Below are 18,332 nucleotides of genomic sequence, written 5' to 3' on the forward strand. Positions count from 1 at the left end.
GTCGGGTGACTTCTGCTGCAAACAGGGGAAGATTCGGATCAATTTAAAGCTGAACCACGGAATGTTACTTGACGTGTGGTTGTTAATGGAAAGCGAAGATCGATGCGGATATTTTTCACCATTCAGTCAATTGTCTCAGATTCAGATGTTCAGAATTAAGATCTTTAACTAGACAACTGTCACATTGATACACCATTGAACTTAACGAATAAGAAAAAACAATTAAGTTGTTAAGTATAAAAACTGTTTTCAAAAGCGTTAGATTTGTTCAAATATTTGATTTTAATCGTTAATTGTAATCGAAGTCCATTGCTTTTTTCTCCATGAGAAACGCAAAAACGAAGATATATGCCATCAAGACAACCGGACATCCTGATTAACCATTGCTTCAACGCCGGACAGGAAGAATTGCAAGACTATACGGCAGTGCCGACGCAAATTTTATGAGATTTTTATTGAAATGTTTCGGTCAACTGTTGTTTTTTTTTTCGTTCGGTACCTCACTCCCACTCGTCGTCATTGTCGGTGCGCTAATTATTCATTGCTTTATGGACCTTGCCTCGTGTGGCAATTTCGGGGTTACTAAATAAGCTGCGGGACTTCGAGGCTAACGGAAGTACGTCTGGAGGCGGATCGGTGCCCTCGCCCCCAATGCACACGGTCAGCATCGAACGCCGGTTTGGACGGCCGAAGACGACGAAGAAGGCAACGTGTCCATTTATTTATGATACCACAAAATAGGGTACAGGAGCGGGAGTGGGTGAAGTGAGTAAAAAAATACAAATAATACGCGATGTGTTTGCCGTTCAGTTCATGGTGCAAAAGACATGTGAATGAAGTTCGCTGGAATAACGAAATTTCGGTCATTTTGTGCCTCTCGTATGATCAACGATGAAAAGTGTAATTTAGCATACCTTGAAGGCTTTAATCTAGAACTCAAAAATTTAATATTCATTTGACGAATAGAAAAAAAACTATTGAAAACAAAAAACTGGTTGATTAGAGGTGTCGGAATGAAAACTTCTTATATCGAATTCATTTCGGCACCTTTCAAACGTCAAAAACTTCTCTACGTTTATTTAAAGCACGCGGCCTTATTAGGCTATCAGAACACTATTTGTCAAGTTAGTCTGATATCACGAATTGTCCGAATAATGATTTATGTTAGAGATTTTTATTTTGCGCAGACCAATTCAGATGTCAAAACGTATTTCGTCAACTCTATCCGCGAATTTCCTAATCCCTGTATTTTTAGAATCAGATAAATGACCATTGTGTTTAACATTTATAAGGGAGCTGATTTGCGGATTGTTATTACCAACAATAAATCAAATAATTTACTCTGTCGTAACGATTCTCAGAAGACCCATTCAAGAAGCCCATCACTAATTGTCATAACCCCAGACAAGACGCGAAGCCATCGGATTGCATTGACACATAATTTGACAGATATTTCGTCGTTAAAATTACCGACTAATTTTCCTATGAACTGTCATAAATTACCACCGTTTTTGCGCGCGAGGGAATGACTTTTTCGTGCCTCGTTTTGTGTAGTTTTTTTTCCCTCTCGAACGATGCCATTCGACGGATTTTTGTTTCCTCCGAAAAATTGAGCATAATTTATAACGCGAGTGTATCAATAAATGTCACACACCACGCTCGTCAACCAAACGACAACCTGGATGCGAGGTGCAGCAAGGTCATCGGGCAGCCATTAAAACCAAAATAAAATGGCGGAAAAAGAACTTAACGAAACAATCTGTCAACTCGATTTGGTTATATGGGTTGTAAAGCGCCGCGCCGGGGATTAAAACTTGTTGCGAACAGTGTGTTATGGCGGCTTTACGCAGCTCAGAAACATGCCCGAAGCGGTGCAAATCCGCTAGTTACGCGCGTCCGCCTATCTGCGTTGCCATAATCCATAATTTATTGACCCTATTCTGTCAGAACCGATGCGATGCCGGGCGGCTAGGTGCGGCTTAGCAGCGCTGGGACCAGAAATTAGAACCGAAAGGTGATTTGTTTCCATCATTTCACTTCTTTTGGCTTAGCTGCGCGCGGTCATGATCAGAGGAAGTGCGTAGGACTTGGACATGGGCATGGAATCAATTGATACATCGATTCGGGAAATTTGGACACATGATGTGTAGTAAGTGGAAGAGCACACCGAAGATGGACTAACTTACTGAGGCATTCAACATGAGGAGATAGTTCATTCGACCTCAATCTCCGCAGCGCTTAAACCACATTTGCTCAAACGTTTAATTTGGATGCAGGAGCAGAGCAATGAACCAATTCTGGCGAAGTACACTGAATGAGCTGAACTAAAATTTTGACGTTTGAGCGGTGCCGAAATCAACACATTTCCATACTGCCGTCATACGCATATTTGTCTCATGTTTGCTGGGATTCATGGGACAGTTATGCTTATAACGACATCATATGAGCAGGATTTCATCCGGAATCCGAACAGAATTCCTTCCGGAACCCGAACAGGATTCCTTCCGGAATTCGAGCAGGATTCCTTCCGGAATCCGAGCAGGATTCCTTCCGGAATCCGAGCAGGATTCCTTCCGGAATCCGAGCAGGATTCCTTCCGGAATCCGAGCAGGATTCCTTCCGGAATCCGAGCAGGATTCCTTCCGGAATCCGAGCAGGATTCCTTCCGGAATCCGAGCAGGATTTGTTCCGGAATCCGAGCAGGATTCGTTCCGGAATCCGAGCAGGATTCGTTCCGGAATCCGAGCAGGATTCGTTCCGGAATCCGAGCAGGATTCCAACCGGAATCCGAGCAGGGTTCCCACCGGAATCCGAGCAGGATTCCTACCGGAATCCGAGCAGGATCCCTACCGGAATCCGAGCAGGATTTCTTCCGGAATCCGAGCAGGATTCCTTCCGGAATCCGAGCAGGATTTCTTCCGGAATCCGAGCAGGATTCAACCGGAATCGAGCAGGTTCCAACCGGATTCCGAGCAGGTTTCATCCGGAATCCGAACAGAATTCCTTCCGGAACCCGAACAGGATTCCAACCGGAATCCGAGCAGGATTCCAACCGGAATCCGAGCAGGATTCCAACCGGAATCCGAGCAGGATTCCAACCGGAATCCGAGCAGGATTCCAACCGGAATCCGAGCAGGATTCCAACCGGAATCCGAGCAGGATTCCAACCGGAATCCGAGCAGGATTCCAACCGGAATCCGAGCAGGATTTCAACCGAAATCTGAGCAGGATTCCAACCGGGATCCGATCAGGTTTCCTTCCAGAATTCGAGCAGAATTCCTTCTGGAATCCGAGCAGAATTCCTTTCGGAATCCGAGCAGAATTCCTTCCGGAATCCGAGCAGAATTCCTTCCGGAATCCGAGCAGGATTCCTTCCGGAATCGAGCAGGATTCCTTTCGGAATCCGAACAAGTTCCTTTCGGAATCGAGCAGGATTTCTTTCGGAACCCGAGCAGGATTCCAACCGGAATCCGAGCAGGATTCCAACCGGAATCCGAGCAGGATTTCAACGGGAATCCGAGCAGGATTCCAACCGGGATCCGATCAGGTTTCCTACCGGAATCCGAGCAGGGTTCCTTCCAGAATCCGAGTGGAATTCCTTGCGGAATCCGAGTAGAATTCCTTGCGGAATCCGAGCGGAATTCCTTCCGGAATCCGAGCAGAATTCCTTCCGGAATCCGAACAGAATTCCTTCCGAAATCCGAGCAGAATTCCTTCCGGAATCCAAGCAGGATCCCTTCCGGAATCTGAGCAGGATCCGTTCCGGAATCCGAGCTGGATTCCTTCCGGAACCCGAGCAGGATTCCTTCCGGAACCCGAGCAGGATTCCTTCCGGAATCCGAGCAGGATTCCTTCCGGAATCCGAGCAGGATTCCTTCCGGAATCCGAGCAGGATTCCTTCCGGAATCCGAGCAGGATTCCTTCCGGAATCCGAGCAGGATTCCTTCCGGAATCCGAGCAGAATTCTTTCCGGGATCTGAGCAGGATTCCTTCCGGAATCCGAGCAGGATTCCATTCCAAATCCGAGCAAGACTCCATTCGGAATTCGAGCAGGATTTCTTCCGGAATCCAAGCAGGATTGCTTTCGGAATCGAAGCAGGACTGCTTCCCGAATCCGAGAAGGATTGTTTCCGGAATCCGAGCAGGATTCCTTCCGGAACCTGAGCAAGGTTCCTTCCAAAATCCGAGCAGGATTCCTACCGCAATCCGAGCAGGATTTCTTCCGGAATCCGAGCAGGATTCCTTCCGGAATCCGAGCAGGATTCCTTCCGGAATCCGAGCAGGATTCCTTCCGGAATCCGAGCAGGATTCCTTCCGGAATCCGAGCAGGATTCCTTCCGGAATCCGAGCAGGATTCCTTCCGGAATTTGAGCAGGATTCCTTCCGGAATCTGAGCAGGATTCCTTCCGGAATCTGAGCAGGATTCCTTCCGGAATCTGAGCAGGATTCCTTCCGGAATCCGAGCAGGATTCCTACCGGAATCCGAGCAGGATTCCTACCGGAATCCGAGCAGGATTCCTACCGGAATCCGAGCAGGATTCCTACCGGAATCCGAGCAGGATTCCTACCGGAATCCGAGCAGGATTCCATCCGGAATCGAGCAGGATTCCATCCGGAATCGAGCAGGATTCCATCCGGAATCCGAACATGATTCCATCCGGAATTCGAGCAGGATTCCATCCGGAATCTGAGCAGGATTCCATCCGAAATCCGAGCAGGATTTCATCCGGAATCTGAGCAGGATTCCATTCGGAATCTGATCAGGATTCTATCCCGATTTTAAGCAGGATTTTATCCGGAATCCGAGCAGGATTCTATCCGGAATCCGAGCAGGATTCCTACCGGGATCCGAGCAGGATTCCAACCAGAATCCGAGCAGGATTCCAACCGGAATCCGAGCAGGGTTCCAACCGGGATCCGATCAGGTTTCCTTCCAGAATCCGAGCAGAATTCCTTCTGGAATCCGAGCAGAATTCCTTCCGGAATCCGAGCAGGATTCCTTCCGGAATTTGAGCAGGATACCTTCCGGAATCTGAGCAGGATTCCTTCCGGAATCTGAGCAGGATTCCTTCCGGTATCTGAGCAGGATTCCTTCCGGAATACGAGCAGGATTCCTTCCGGAATACGAGCAGGATTCCATCCGGAATACGAGCAGGATTCCATCCGGAATCCGAGCAGGATTCGTTCCGGAATCCTTGCAGGATTCCATCCGGAATCCGAGCAGGATTCGTTCCGGAATCCTTGCAGGATTCCAACCGGGATCCGAGCAGGATTCCAACCGGGATCCGATCAGGTTTCCTACCGCGATCCGATCAGGTTTCCTACCGGAATCCGAGCAGGATTCCTTCCAGAATCCGAGTAGAATTCCTTGCGGAATCCGAGCGGAATTCCTTCCGGAATCCGAGCAGGGTTCGCTCCGGAATCCGAGCAGGATACGCTCTGGAATCCGAGCTGGACTCCTACCGGCATCCGAGCAGGATCTCTTCCGGAATCCGAGCAGGATGCCTTGTGGAATCCGAGCAGGATTCCTTCTAGAACCCAAGCAGGATCCCTTCCAGAATCCAAGTAGGATTCCTTCCAGAATCCAAGCAAGATTCTTTCAAGAATCCAAGCAGGATTCCTTCCAGAATCCAAGCAGGATTCCTTCTAGAATCAAGCAGCATTCCTTCCGGAATCTGAGCACGATTTTTTCCGGAATCTGAGCAGGATTCCTTCCGGAATCGAACAGGATTCCTTCTGGAATCTGAACAAGTTTCCTTCCGTAATCGGAGCAGGAATCCTTCCGGAATGGGAATAAGTTCCTTCCAGAATCAAGCAGGATTCCTACCAGAATTCAAGTAGGATTCCTTCCGGATGCCTTGCGGAATCCGGGCAGGATTTCTTCGGAATCCAGGCAGGATTCCTTCCGGAACACGAGCAGGCTTCCTTCCGGAATCTGAGCAGGATTCTTTCCAGAACTCAGGCAGGATTTCTTCCGGAATCGAAGCAGGTTGTTTTCCGGAATCGGAGCAGGATTCCTTCCGGAATCCGAGCAGGATTCCTTCCGGAATCCGAGCAGGATTCCTTCCGGAATTCAAGCAGGATTTCTGAGCATAATTCCACCCGGAATCTGTGCAGGATTCCATTCCGAATCCGAGCAGGGTTCCATTCCGAATCCGAGCAGGATTTCATTCCTAATCCGAGCAGGATTCCATTCCGAATCCGAGCAGGATTCCATTCGGAATCCAAGCAGGATTCCATTCCGAATCCGAGTAGGATTTCTTCTGGAATCCGAGCAGGATTTCATTCGGAATCCAAGCAGGAATCCGAGCAGGATTCCATTCGGAATCCGAGCAGGATTCCATTCGGAATCCGAGCAGGATTCCATTCGGAAACCGAGCAGGATTTCATTCGGAATCCGAGCAGGATTCCATTCGGAATCCGAGCAGGATTCCATTCGGAATCTGAGTAGGATTCCATTCGGAATCTGAGCAGGATTCCATTCGGAATCGAGCAGGATTCCATTCGGAATCGATTCGAAGTTCATTTGAAATGAACAACATTTATTAAAATTTGTTCAATTCGGCTGTACACCGAATGAACTTGACGAAGGTTTTGACGTTTGAGCAGTGTCGAACACTTTTTCCTACATTAAGTTCATTTGAAATTAATTTCGGCACCTCCCAAACGTCAACCAACACCTTCGTTAAGTTCATTTGATGAAATGCCTCATTCGGCACATCTCAAACGTCAATATTTTCGTTAAGTTCATTCGGTGCACTGCCCCATTAGTGTGAAGAATCTACTTTGAACTTATTTCCGTCATAAAAAGGTGTCGAGTTTGAACATTTATTGAATGCATTCAGCTGTAAAACAAATCATGAGCCATTTCATCTCGGTCTGCATGCCGCACACTGAAAGTAATCATCACCTTAAATTATTGTCAGTGCTGGCACAAAACGATTATTGTTCTCGTTTTTCGTTGAACGAAATCGAACGGACGCGGTTGATGGAAATGTTCAGAAGAGCAGACCACGAACCTGTACGTACACCCCCGCTCATGAGCATAACGAAGCGCAAAATATTGAAATGCGTTTTTTGACATTCTTCTTAATATTTTGTGTGCCGCGCCCCGCACGCCGCACTCATGAAACATCAGCCATCAATTTTTAAGGGATTTTTATGTGAATCAAACTGTTTGTTCTCGGTGCGGATCTGCTCCGGTGGACGAGACGAAACGTAGACGGCGATAACGGACAGGCACGGGCGGGTCCAAGTGTGCCCGCCCTGGTTCTTCGTAAAAGCGAAAGCACCGTACCTATATCTACCGAAAATGATTCGAATGGCTTCGCCTGTGAGAGTGTGAGGGTGATTGCAAACACGCAATGAAGCCGAAGGAAATATGGCCCTGACGAATTGGGCGAACGAAATACTTTTTTTTTCGGTCAGTCAGCCATCACATTCAAATAATCACCCCGAGTCTGACTCATGAGCATGGCCGGTCGTGAATGAGTTGCCTGTATAGCTGGGCTGGCGGCTGGATGGATGGACAGGAAATTTAAATCATTTTTAACGATAATAGTGCGTAGTTGGGTTGGTTCCATCACAAGGCAAAGGGAGGCGAAGGTTGACGAAGAATTGACACTTTGTTTCGATAAGTTTGGGGTAATTTCGGCGAGTTATGCTCGCTCGGTTAGTGATCCGGGAAGCGTTTAGAGCCGCCGTCGTCATCGTCGTAAAACTCTTAGAGATTTTAGTTGCGATGGACAGTTGTGAGCAAGAAAAAAAGCAAACATTCCTAAGATATTTTTTTTCGGCCAAGGCAGAGCGAACAACGGTGGTTGTTGGCGAGTCGACCGCACAAATTATGGCGAAGAGTAATAAATCTTTGTATCGTTATCGCGCGCCGTAGTGTGTTCTCGTTCGTTGCTTTTTTTTCGGTGTATCGTCGGTTAGGATGTCGCATTGGGTTTCAACGGTTCGTTGGTAGAATGCAACATCTAAAGAATGTTTTCTCACAATGGTCGCTTTCTCTTCGTTCATTGGGTCGGTCGTTAGGTTTACGTGTGAGATACGACTTGTTTTTTTATTTTATGAAATGTACTTTTGTTGATACGACGTATAAGAACCAATGAGACATGACTATTCAAATGCCGGGCGCCAATGTAAATGCAGATCATTTAAATTTCAGTTGTAGCCATCCGAAACACAAATCATTATTCGGGTTTCAACGTATAATTAGATCTAACATTAATTTAACAATACACTTATTTCCATGCTTCCGGATGACAGCTACGACGTCCTAAAAGACAATAGTGCCATGGCGTTTCAAAAAGTCAAGACATGTTACAAATGCGTTCCTCAGTAGACCCGTTCGATTCTGCACAATCATGGCCTACTAGGTGAAACCGCAGAAGTCGTCAGCATAAATCATCGTCAGGGCGCAGAAGACGCAAGCCTTATCCAAACTTGAGAACAGCGCGGGGTGAAGCGCCATGAAGCCACGTGCAATTATCCGCATTCATTTGATTCGTATCGCATCGCTGATTGCCTATCTTGCCAGCGCTGTGCTGTGGCGACTGGCAGCTTCGTTTTATAGTTGACGACCGATGGACGAACGAACTGGCTGACTGACTGACTGGTTGGGGGGCAACGAAGCACTCTCCCCGCCCGGTGCTCATCAAGCGCGGCCCAGTCCCCCGTCAGCTAGACGAGAAGCAGTACAAGCGTGACAAACGATTAGCGCCCAATCGAGCGTTTACAGCCACGCGCGAGTACTCCTTCCGCGACCGACGACGACGGCGACGAGTTCCTATGAGCTCGAGTTCGCCCAGCGACTTTCACACATACAGGAGGAGGGGCGAGGTAGGGAAACCAAACAAATATGGCGATCGGCGAGCGCGATTTCGTCCAATGGGGCGCGAGGTGGCCCGACCAACGCAAACTAAACATTTACAGGGCAAGGTACTTGCCAGCCCCATCACCAGAAGCGCACAGTTCGATACGGCAATTGATACGGATTCATTAAATTAAAATAAAATTAAATTAATGGCAATTATCCATTGCCACAACTCGGCGGTGGCAGCCCCGTCGAGTTGATCGGTTTTCTACGTGCCTACCCTGCAGGCGCAAATGGGACGCAACATACGCTCACCACCGCGCTCAGTCGGCTCATTATGTGTTGTTGAACCGTTGAGGGCTTTGTTTTTCGGTTTGTGTGGGCGTATGTGTGTGTGTATAAATAAAGTTGAAATTAATTGTTAATTACAGCGATGAAAGTACCGCCTTGATGCTGCGATAGTTTCAGTTTCGAGCCGCTGGGATATGTGTGACGACCGGAAAGGGTTGTTCGGTGGTTAATTTTGTTCGTCATGTGCGTTTTTCGATAATAGGCGATAGAATTGGTGGTTTTTGGGCGCCATATATGCAACAGTTGAAAATGAGTTTTTGAAACGAAATTGTTCCGGATAAGTGAGTGTTTTTTTACCACGTTTAATCGAAAAAAGAAAGAACTTGACATTGGTGAGATCGTTCCAATATTAGAATTCTATATTTTTCAATATTTTCATCAAACAATCAGGACGCTAGAATGAAATGTTTTGTAAGGGAAGTTTTAAATATTTTCCTTTTTCATGAGAACAATATCGCGTGGAAATTTGGAGAAATTTTCCCTTTTGAATGTTAAAATTCGGAAATTCGAAGGAATTTCCAGTGAAAAGTCGAAGGAATTTCCCTTCGGAAATTCGAAGGAATTTCCCTTCGGAAATTCGAAGGAATTTCCCTTCGCAAATTCGAAGGAATTTCCCTTCGGAAATTCGAAGGAATTTCCCTTCGGAAATTCGAAGGAATTTCCCTTCGGAAATTCGAAGGAATTTCCCTTCGGAAATTCGAAGGAATTTCCCTTCGGAAATTCGAAGAAATTTCCCTTCGGAAATTCGAAGAATTTCCTTCGAAATTCGAAGGAATTTCCTTCGAAATTCGAAGGAATTTCCTTCGAAATTCGAAGGAATTTCCTTCGAAATTCGAAGGAATTTCCTTCGAAATTGAAGGAATTTCCTTCGGAATTCGAAGGAATTTCCTTCGAAATTCGAAGAATTTCCTTCGAAATTCGAAGGAATTTCCTTCGAAATTCGAAGGAATTTCCTTCGGAAATTCGAAGGAATTTCCTTCGGAAATTCGAAGGAATTTCCTTCGAAATTCGAAGGAATTTCCTTCGAAATTCGAAGGAATTTCCTTCGGAAATTCGAAGGAATTTCCTTCGAATTCGAAGGAATTTCAAATTCGAAGAATTTCCTTCGGAAATTCGAAGGAATTTCCTTCGGAAATTCGAAGGAATTTCCTTCGAAATTCGAAGGAATTTCCTTCGGAAATTCGAAGGAATTTCCTTCGAAATTCGAAGGAATTTCCTTCGGAAATTCGAAGGAATTTCCTTCGAAATTGAAGGAATTTCCTTCGGAAATTCGAAGGAATTTCCTTCGAAATTCGAAGGAATTTCCTTCGAAATTCGAAGGAATTTCCTTCGGAAATTCGAAGGAATTTCCTTCGAAATTGAAGGAATTTCCTTCGGAAATTCGAAGGAATTTCCTTCGGAAATTCGAAGGAATTTCCTTCGAAATTCGAAGGAATTTCCTTCGAAATTCGAAGGAATTTCCTTCGAAATTCGAAGGAATTTCCTTCGGAAATTCGAAGGAATTTCCTTCGAAAATTCGAAGGAATTTCCTTCGAAATTCGAAGGAATTTCCTTCGAAATTCGAAGGAATTTCCTTCGGAATTCGAAGGAATTTCCTTCGAAATTCGAAGGAATTTCCTTCGAAATTCGAAGGAATTTCCTTCGAAATTCGAAGGAATTTCCTTCGGAAATTCGAAGAATTTCCTTCAAATTCGAAGGAATTTCCTTCGAAATTCGAAGGAATTTCCTTCGGAAATTCGAAGGAATTTCCTTCGGAAATTGAAGGAATTTCCTTCGAAATTCGAAGGAATTTCCTTCGAAATTCGAAGGAATTTCCTTCGGAAATTCGAAGGAATTTCCTTCGAAATTCGAAGGAATTTCCTTCGAAATTCGAAGGAATTTCCTTCGAAATTCGAAGGAATTTCCCAAGGAAATTCGAAGGAATTTCCCAAGGAAATTCGAAGGAATTTCCCAAGAAAATTCGAAGGAATTTCCTTTGGGAAATTCGAAGGAATTTCCTTCGGAAATTCGAAGGAATTTCCTTCGGAAATTCGAAGGAATTTCCTTCGGAAATTCGAAGGAATTTCCTTCGGAAATTCGAAGGAATTTCTCTTCGGAAATTCGAAGGAATTTCCCTTCGGAAATTGGAAGGAATTTCCCTTCAGAAATTCGAAGGCATTTCCCTTTCGGAAATTCGAAGGAATTTCCCTTTCGGAAATTCGAAGGAATTTCCCTTTCGGAAATTCGAAGGAATTTCCCTTTCGGAAATTCGAAGGAATTTCCCTTTCGGAAATTCGAAGGAATTTCCCTTTCGAAATTGAAGGAATTTCCTTCGAAATTCGAAGGAATTTCCCTCCGGAAATTCGAATTCCTTTCGGAAATTCGAAGGAATTTCCCTTCGGAAATTCGAAGGAATTTCCCTTCGGAAATTCGAAAGAATTTCCCGTGGAAATTCGAAAGAATTTCTCGTAGAAATTCGAAGGAATTTCCCGTGGAAATTCGAAGGAATTTCCTGTGGACATGCGCAGGACTTTCCCGTGGAAATTCAACGGAATGTCCCAAGGAAATTCGAAGGAAGACGAAGATGGTCGAAATATCTGAAAAGCTTTTTTTGGATAAGCCTTTGATAAGTGGGACAAGATGGGACAGCAAATTTACCTTAACAAAAGCCTCCGAATGAACATTCTGCACTTCACCGATTTGATGGACGGAAAACGCTGGCCAGATTTTGCATTCTGCAATTGATATTAGACTTTTGTGAAGTTAGTGGCTCGTTTAGGGAACTTTTGAGCCATCATTGATGCGAGACTTCTAAAATAACTAAAGCTGACAGCAGATATTGGCTTCAATTATGAAAAGGATACCCAGTAAAGTAATGGATCAAAAATATAATAATATTAATGTTGAAGTTTTATCGCAGAAAGTTTGATTTCAAATTTTTTTTTTGCGATTGTTTTTGTGTGTCCCACTTTTAAGAACACATTCTCTTAATTAAACCATTTTTACAATTTTTCACAAGAAATGATTTTCAGTGTTTTCATTTTTTAAATTTCGGGTCGTGAATAGAATTGGACAATTTGCAACGATAAATCTATAAACAATCTCAATGATCTTCCATTCGTGGTCCTCAACTACCGATCCACTTGAACGTCCCATAGCTGACTTCATTCTTCGCGCGACAACACAAACGCAGAATTAGTTGTTGAAATTAATTTATCTTGTACATGGAAATGTTTAATTAATTTCCTCGATGCTTGGCTCATCTGTCTTTGTGTCCCAGCCGGTACGGTTTGGTGTGGATATCATCCACACAGCTGGTTGTCCCATCCTCAAGCAATGCGCGGCTATGGACGCGCTGGATGACGACGGTGTGGTGTAGTGAACCGATAGATAGATACCTACATATGCATACGCGGATGATGATGATGATCCGCTTCACGAGAGCGAGCAAAACAAGAACTAAAACCCATCGGTTCAACAGAAACTTCACGGACAAGAGCAAAAAAAAAACTGAAAAACTGAAAAGAAACTCCAAGCGCAAGTAGTAGGTACCTCCTCGAAGGAGAAGACGAGTCCTACTGCCACTGACACTGCCGCTGCTGAAACGGTCCGTCTGGGTGTATGAGTGCATATTTCACTTAATTCCCATCATCATTCTCGTTTCATTTTGACTGTCTCATGCTCCTTGGTGCATTGGAAAGTGGTACAATCGGGTTCGAAGTGAACCGAAACCATAAAATAATGGTTTGACAGCAGTTTTCATTGCCTTTAACAAAAGATATTTTAGTTACTAGATAAAGATTGTCGCTTCGGTTCCCTTTGTTCTGTTGTCCGAAACATGTGTGGTACATACCTGTCAAATCGTATGGATTTTCCTTCTTTGACATTTAACTCCCCTATCCTCGCCAGCAAAAGATGTTCCGGACAGCGACGACAGCGACAATCTTTATCTAGTAACTAAAATATCTTTTCCTTTAACGCAAACCATGCATGTCCTTAAGACAGGAAGTCTTTTTGTCTTACAAAGGGGAGTTTATAAAAAAATGTGCCTTTTATTCTGAAATACCTCTGTCTAGAAGTGCCTTGGCAAAGCTTCTAGAGGTCCAAGAAGGCATTGAACCCTGAGATATTGAACCGGGTAATGTATTTCAATGTGAGAAAGAAAGCAATCACCGTTACGTGAATCAATCTATTTTTATTTATTTTTTCCCACTACCCTGGTTATGACCCTTCTTGTTGTTTCCCTGAACTAAACGTAAGAATCGACCGAAGATGTAGCAACCGAGTGCTGCTGCTGTTGGACCATCCATGTAGTTTTATCTGTATATCTGTCTGTCTGCGTTTCACTTGCAGTCTTGCCGGAGACAAGAATCGCCCCGTGCGAAGAACGGAATGTCTTCTACAAGGTGGTTTTCTTCTCTCAGAGTGTTCATGTACAGTGCACTCTGTGGTGCATCTTTTCCGTCTCCGTACCTCATCTCCTGATGCAGCTGCATCGGGCGGGAGCAGTGAAGCGCTCATGATGTGTAACTTTCGAGAACAACTCCGTTTTTCGCAACAACAAATAATCAGAAACAATGCAACAAGGAAGACTGCGCTCAAGTTTTGATAGCGATTGCGGAGATGTTTTGCGATGGTAAACAACGAGTAAAACAATTTGTTAACTTAACGAAGCCATCTTGCGTACCCATGGTTCGTCAGGCGTTCAAACTTTAACGAATCCGAGCGTGAGACGGGGTATATAAAGTTCACAAACCATGTCAAGGTGTGCACCACACCGGTTGGTTGGGTCCAGAGGCGGCGGGCCGCGAAGAGCGTGAGCAACGTAATGGGAAACACCTTATATAGAATTAACTTGCTGCTTGCTTCTCGCTGGTGTGAGAAAGCGAATCGGTCGTGAGAACACGACATGAAGAGAGGGCAGCGGTGTTCGAGAGAAGATAACGCGCGCTACCGACCGACACAAGTGAACTCTTTCCTTCGCGTTTGGCCTTCTTCGGTCCCTATCCGTCGGAGTGATTTCTCAGGTCGATAAATGGGGAAAAAAATGTCTCCGTGAAAAAAGCGCTCGAGGAGGCGCGTAGAGAGTACAATGCGAAATAATATTCCAGGCAGGTGTGTAGAGGAATAGAAGCATAGAAGAGGGAAGGGCAACTTACCACCAGAGCATTAGGTACATGCATCAGCTCATGCTTTTCGAGTAAGTCACGATTTGGGAATGAGGCGGAGCATTGTAAGCATGCGTAGGGTTCTCCACCGTCGTTGCTGCTCCTGGCACTGGTGCCACCAATGCCGTGGTGGACTCCACCGACGACGGCCCCACCACAGTTGCTTCCCCCACCAATACTGCTACTGTTGCTGTACGTCGGGCTAATAGACCGCCCACCTTCGTCGGCGATTGCGGCAGCGGTGCTGGCACCGAGACCAAGACCACCTGCCGAGGTACTTCGACTACAACTACTGCTACTACTGCTGCTGCTGCTGCTACTACTGTGGCTGTTACTACTACTACTCCTGCCATTAGTCGCCAGCGAGGTCGGCTCGTTGCAGTGGCTATTTTCGAGCGTCGAGGTAGAGGCAGGTGGCGACGGCAGCGACTGGTGGCTACCTATTGGCTGGAACGACGACTGCTGATAGAACGCCGATAGTGGCGGGGAGGGCGTCGCCGAGTCATGGTGCTCCTGCTTGATCATGGAATGCACGTTGTCGATGTGGTCTTTCAGTGCCTGCAGGTGAGAAATTGGGGGTAGAGGAAAGACAATTAATTAGATATTTAGACGTGGAATTAGGGTGCGAGCACGCCTAATGGTGAATTAGTACAGTCTGTACATGAAAAAGTTAGCTGCATTGTTGTTTCAAAAATTTTAAGCGTGTAGAAAAAAATGATGGCATTTTGACTGAAACTTGTCACTTGTCGATTTGCTGTCCAACCCAAAAGAAAAGCGATTGAACCGATAGCGATTGAAGAATAAAAAGCTAAAACAAAAATCCTTTAATTCATGAAACGGAAAAACTATTATTACGTACGAGACAACCACAGCTCAGGAAGTCTTGAAGATACTACTTTTTAGGCACATAAGAACTGATCTGAAACATTGCAGATAAAAAGTTACGCAAATCGAATGATTTCTTTGTGCCATTGATTAAATGAAATTGAAATCAAAATTCCGGAAAAGTTCGTTTGAGTTTTTCATCAATGAACGTGATGTAAAATTGGCTCCTAGCAAGTGAAGCTTCTTCTATTGGTCCTTGAACATCAGTTTGAATTACTTCCAGAATATCTGTCTTATATCCTTTTTTCCTTGTAGTGAACGTCATCATTCCACTTGAAGAAACCTCTTGTCTTGACAGAATCATTGGTAATTGGCATCCCTGAGTTCTTGTGTGCCGATTTACCATTGGCTGATATCGCTCCATTGGGGCCCTCATTAGCCGTGCGGTAAGACGCGCGGCTACAAAGCAAGACCATGCTGAGGGTGGCTGGGTTCGATTCCCGGTGCCGGTCAAGGCGATTTCCGGATTGAAAATTGTCTCGACTTCCCTGGGCATAAAAGTATCATCGTGTTAGCCTCATGATATACGAATGCAAAAATGGTACTTGGCTTAGAAACCTAGCAGTTAATAACTGTGGAAGTGCTTAAGTGAATACTAAGCTGCGAGGCGGCTCTGTCCCAGTGTGGGGATGTAATGCCAATAAGAAGAAGATGATATCGCTCCGGAGTAAAACTCCAACAAACTTGTGGGAATTTTTGGCTTTCTCTGTCATTTTTAGTCAAAGCGATGAGTTTTGTTTTGCACGACAATTGACAGTTTCACCCTTCAAAAAGGCCAACATAAAAGGCCGAAACGTCGGGCGAAAATCATTCGGCCGGAGGCTATTTTGTCGAATTCGACGTTTGGTCAAAACGGTTATTACCCGAAAACGGTTCAACCGCAAGTGTCATTTGTCCGAAAGCGACATTCGGCCGAAAAAGCCGTTTGAAAAAATGGCCATGTGGTAGAAAGGGTCATTTGGTCGAAAATGCCGCTTGGTCGAAATGATTGTTTGTCAATGTGAAAGTTAGAACTCTAACTCCTCATTTCTAACTTTTACAGTGAGAAGTGAGACGTTTCCCACTTTCCCCTCCTTTTAAGAGGCTCGGAAGCCTCCTTTCAAGAGGCTCGGAAGCCTCCTTTCAAGAGGCTCGGAAGCCTCCTTTCAAGAGGCTCGGAAGCCTCCTTTCAAGAGGCTCGGAAGCCTCCTTTCAAGAGGCTCTGAAGCCTCCTTTCAAGAGGCTCGGAAGCCTCCTTTCAAGAGGCTCGGAAGCCTCCTTTCAAGAGGCTCAGAAGCCTCCTTTCAAGAGGCTCAGAATACTCCTTTCAAGAGGCCTGGAAGCCTCCTTTCGAGAGGCTCGGTATCTTCCTTTCAAGAGGTTTGGAGGCCTCCTTTCGAGAGGCTCGGAGGTTTCCTTTCAAGAGGCTCGGAGGCCTCTTTGAAGAGGCTCGGAGGCCTCTTTTCAAGAGGCTCGGCGGCCTCCTTTCAAGAGGCTCAGAGGCCTCATTTCAAGAGGCCTGGAGGCCTCCTTTCAAGAGGCCTGGAGGCCTCCTTTCAAGAGGCTCAGGCCTCCTTTCAAGAGGCCTCAGAGGCCTCCTTTCAAGAGGCTCAGAGGCCTCCTTTCAAGAGGCTCAGAAGCCTCCTTTCAAGCTCAGAAGCCTCCTTTCAAGAGGCCTCAGAAGCCTCCTTTCAAGAGCTCAGAAGCCTCCTTTCAAGAGGCTCAGAAGCCTCCTTTCAAGAGGCTCAGGCCTCCTTTCAAGAGGCTCAGGAAGCCTCCTTTCAAGAGGCTCCAGAAGCCTCCTTTCAAGAGGCTCAGAAGCCTCCTTTCAAGAGGCTCAGAGCCTCCTTTCAAGAGGCTCAAGCCTCCTTTCAAGAGGCTCAGGAAGCCTCCTTTCAAGAGGCTCAGAAGCCTCCTTCAAGAGGCTCAGAGCCTCCTTTCAAGAGGCTCAGAAGCCTCCTTTCAAGAGCTCAGAGCCTCCTTTCCAAGAGCTCAGAGCCTCCTTTCAAGAGGCTCCAGAAGCCTCCTTTCAAGAGGCTCAGAAGCCTCCTTCAAGAGCTCAGAGCCTCCTTTCAAGAGGCTCAGAAGCCTCCTTTCAAGAGGCTCAGAGCCTCCTTTCAAGAGGCTCGGAAGCCTCCTTTCAAGAGGCTCCAGAAGCCTCCTTTCAAGAGGCTCAGAAGCCTCCTTTCAAGAGGCTCAGCCTCCTTTCAAGAGGCTCAGAAGCCTCCTTTCAAGAGGCTCAGAAGCCTCCTTCAAGAGGCTCAGAAGCCTCCTTTTCAAGAGGCCTGGAAGCCTCCTTTCAAGAGGCTCAAAGCCTCCTTTCAAGAGGCTCAGAAGCCTCCTTTCAAGAGGCTCAGGCCTCCTTTCAAGAGGCCTGGAAGCCTCCTTTCAAGAGCTCAGAAGCCTCCTTTCAAGAGGCTCAAGCCTCCTTTCAAGAGGCTCAGAGCCTCTTTCAAGAGCTCAGAAGCCTCCTTTCAAGAGGCTCAGAAGCCTCCTTTCAAGAGGCCCAGCCTCCTTTCAAGAGGCTCAAGCCTCCTTTCAAGAGGCTCAGAAGCCTCCTTTCAAGAGGCTCAGAAGCCTCCTTTCAAGAGGCTCAGGAAGCCTCCTTTCAAGAACTCAGAAGCCTCTTTTCAAGACTCAGAAGCCTCCTTTCAAGAGGCCTCAGGCCTCCTTTCAAGAGGCCTGGAGGCCCTCCCTTTCAAGAGCTCAGGAGGCCTCCTTTCAAGAGGCTCAGGAGGCCTCCTTTCAAGAGGCCTCAGGCCTCCTTTCAAGAGGCTCAGGCCTTCAAGAGCCTCCTTTCAAGAGGCTCAGAGGCCTCCTTTCAAGAGGCTCAGAAGCCTCCTTTCAAGAGGGCTCGGAAGCCTCCTTTCAAGAGGCCTCAAGCCTCCTTTCAAGAGGCTCAGAAGCCTCCTTTCAAGAGCTCAAGCCTCCTTTCAAGAGGCTCAGAAGCCTCCTTTCAAGAGGCTCAGGCCTCCTTTCAAGAGGCTCAGGAAGCCTCCTTTCAAGAGGCTCAGGAAGCCTCCTTTCAAGAGGCTCAGGAAGCCTCCTTTCAAGAGGCTCAGGCCTCCTTTCAAGAGGCTCAGCCTCCTTCAAGAGGCTCTGGAAGCCTCCTTTCAAGAGGCTCAGGAAGCCTCCTTTCAAGAGGCTCAGAA

General features: G+C 46.2%; 1 protein-coding gene across 2 annotated transcripts in view; it reads right to left on the bottom strand.

The window, feature by feature from the left end:
- Positions 1–18,332, bottom strand: part of LOC134205723 (zinc finger protein 1) — a 116,005-nt gene that overhangs the window by 50,367 nt on the left and 47,306 nt on the right. For both annotated transcript variants that reach the window (XM_062681264.1, XM_062681265.1), the window contains exon 3: positions 14,308–14,874. In XM_062681264.1, coding sequence (XP_062537248.1) covers positions 14,308–14,874 — 567 coding nt within the window. The remainder of the gene's footprint in view (positions 1–14,307; positions 14,875–18,332) is intronic.

Source organism: Armigeres subalbatus, chromosome 1 (assembly GCF_024139115.2).
Source record: "Armigeres subalbatus isolate Guangzhou_Male chromosome 1, GZ_Asu_2, whole genome shotgun sequence".
NCBI lineage: Eukaryota > Metazoa > Arthropoda > Insecta > Diptera > Culicidae > Armigeres > Armigeres subalbatus.